This window comes from Glossina fuscipes, unplaced genomic scaffold (assembly GCF_014805625.2).
Source record: "Glossina fuscipes isolate IAEA_lab_2018 unplaced genomic scaffold, Yale_Gfus_2 0, whole genome shotgun sequence".
NCBI lineage: Eukaryota > Metazoa > Arthropoda > Insecta > Diptera > Glossinidae > Glossina > Glossina fuscipes.
The window spans coordinates 42,441,565-42,444,531 of NW_023998414.1; the positions used below are offsets into that span (position 1 = coordinate 42,441,565).

At 40.1% G+C, this 2,967-nt stretch overlaps 1 protein-coding gene across 1 annotated transcript in view; it reads right to left on the reverse strand.

The window, feature by feature from the left end:
* LOC119644710 (microtubule-associated protein futsch) overlaps positions 1–2,967 on the reverse strand; it is a 25,006-nt gene that overhangs the window by 5,859 nt on the left and 16,180 nt on the right. Inside the window, 1 exon segment of the mRNA XM_038044422.1 lies at positions 1–2,967. This exon segment is cut by the window's left edge and continues 4 nt beyond it; it is cut by the window's right edge and continues 4 nt beyond it. Coding sequence (XP_037900350.1) covers positions 1–2,967 — 2,967 coding nt within the window.

Consider the following 2,967-nt stretch of genomic DNA (forward strand, 5'->3'; position numbering starts at 1 on the left):
CGCGATGATTTTTTAGACTCGACAGGTGACTTCTCAGATTCTTTGCTTTCTGCAGTAGATATAACCGATTCTGGTCTAGGCTGATCACTTATTTTGTCATCTTCTTTAATACTTTCCGCTACGGAAGAAGCGGGTGATAATTTCTTAGAGCCAATAGGCGATTTCTCTGACTCCAAGCTTTCTTTCGTAGATATTATTGAATCTCGTTTAGTTTGATCACTTATTTTGTCATCGTCTTTTACACTTTCTACTACGGAAGCAGCAGGTGATAACTCTTTAGAGTCTGCAGGTGATTTCTTAGACTCTTTGTATTCTGCAGTACATATTACTGATTCTGGCTGAGTTTGATCGACTACTTTGCCATCTTCTTTTACACTTTCTGCTACGGAAGCAGCTCGCGATGATTTTTTTGACTCAGCAGGTGATTTCTCAGTCTCCTTGCTTTCTCCAGTGGATATAATCGACTCTCGTCGAGTTTGGTCAATTACTTTGGCATCTTCTTTTAGACCTTCTGTTACAGAGGGAGTAGGAGACAATTTTTTAGAATCCGTAAGGGGTTTGGCAGACTCCTTGCTTTCTACGGCCGATACTGGGGATCCCAGTCGGCTTTCATCAGTTACTTCGTCACCTTCTTGAATACTTTTCGCTACAGAAGCAGACGATGGTAAGAGTTCAGAATCAGCAGGTGATTTTTCCGATTTCTTGCTTTCTGCGGTAGACGTTGCTGATTCTGGTCGAGTTGCCTCAGTTGGTTTGCTATCTTCTTTAATACTCTCTGTTACAGAAGCAGCGCGCGATGATTTTGTAGAATGGGCAGGTGATATCTCAGACTCCTTACTTCCTGCTGTAGACACGATCGAGTCTCGTCGAAGTTGAGGGATTTCTTTCTCTTCTTTTTTAATGCTTTCCGCTACAGAAACAACAGGGGATAATTGTCTAGACTCGGCAGGTGATTTGTGGGATTCTTTGCTTTCAGCACTTGGAATTATTGATTCGGATACAGCTTTATCATTTATTTGTTCATCTTCTTTGACGCTCTCCGCTAGAGAAGGTGCAGGTAACGGTTTTTTAGAGTCAACAGATGGTTTCTCGGTTTCCTTGCTTTTTACGGTAGATATTACCGCTTCTGCTGGTGCCCCGTCAGTTACTTTGCCATCGTCTGTAACAATTTTCGCTACGGAGTCAATAGGCGATTTGCCAGACTTCTTGCTTTCTGTAGGAGATATCGGTGATTCTGGTTGATCTCGATCACTTATTTTGCTATCTTCTTTAAAACTTTCTGCTACAGAAGAGGCACGCGATGATATTTTAGAGTCGACGGACGATTTTTGAATCTCTTTGCATTCCACCGTTAATGTTACTGATTCAAGGCGAGTTTGATCACTTAATTTGTCGTCTCCTTTAAAACTTTCTGCTACAGAAGTGGCACGCGAAGATTTTTCAGAAAGGGCAGGCGATTCTTCAGATTGTTTGCTTTCTTCGTGAGACATTATTAATTCCACTCGCGCTTCATCTTTTCCTTTGTCATCTTCTTTATCACTTTCTGCTACAGGCAAAGGAGGTGATAATTTTTTAGAGTGAGTGGATGGTTTTTCAGACACCTGGCTTTTTATTGATTCTGGGTGAGTTTGGCCAATAACTTTGTCATCTTCTTTAACACTTTTCACTACAGAATCGGCAGGTGATTTCTCAGTTTTTTTGTCTTCTTTAATAGATATTTCTGAATCTGACTGACCTTGATCATCTAGTTTTACTTCTTCTTTAACACTTCCCGTCACAGAAGGAGCAGGTGAAGGTTTTTTAGAATCGTCAGGGGATTTTTCTGACCTCTTGCTTTCGACAGTAAATATTACCGATTCTGGTCGAGTTAAATCGGATATTTTTTCATCCTCTTTCACAAATTCTGTTACAGAAGCAGCAGGTGATAATTTTTTAGATTCAGCAGGTGATTTCTGGGATTCTTTGCTGTCAGCAATTGGGATTGGTAGTTCTGTTACAGTTTTATGACTTATTTTTTCATCTTCTTTAGCACTTTCTGTCCCAGAAGAAGCACGTGATGATATTTTAGAGTCCACAGATGATTTTTCAAACTCCTTGATTTCTATCTCTAATTTTACCGATTCTGGTCGAATTTGATCACTTATTTTGTCATCCTGTTTAACTGTTTCTGCTACAGACGAAGCAGGAAATAATTTTTTAGATTCAACAGGTGACTTTTCAGAAGGCTTGCTTTCTTCAATAGACATTATTGAGTCTCGTTTAGTTTTATCACTTACTACTTTGCCATCTTCTTTAACACTTTCTGCTATAGACGGCGCACGTGATGGTATTTTAGAGTCGATAGGTGATTTCTCACTCGCCTTGGTTTCTGTGGTTGATATTACTGATTCTGGTCTAGTTTGGTCACTAATTTTATCATCTTCTCTTATACTTTCTGCTATAGATGCAGCGCGTGAAGTTTTTTTAGAATCAACAGGCGACGTCTCCGGCTCCTTGCTCTCTTTAGAAGATATTGTTAGATCTCGTTCAGTTTGATCGCTTGATTTCTTATCTTCTTTATCACTTTCTGCTATAGAAGGGGCGCGTGATGGTATTTTAGAGTCGGCAGGTGATTTCTCACTTTCTTTGCTTTCTGCGGCAGATATTGCTGAGTCTGGTCTAATTTGATCAATTATTTTCTCATCTTCCGCAACTATAGAACTGGCGCGTGAAGTTTTCTTAGACTCAACAGGTGATTTTTCAGATTCCTTACTTTCGGCAGCAGATATTGCTGACTCTGGCCGAGTTAGGTCACTTACTTTGTCGTCTGCTTTAACGCTTTCCGCTGCAGAAGTGCCAGCTGGTAGTTTTTTAAATTCGGCAGGTGATCCCTGGAACTCTTTGCTTTTAGGAATTACTGATTCTGATGCAGCTTTATCAATTATTTTTTCATCTTCTTTAACACTCTCTGCTAGAGAAGGGGCACGT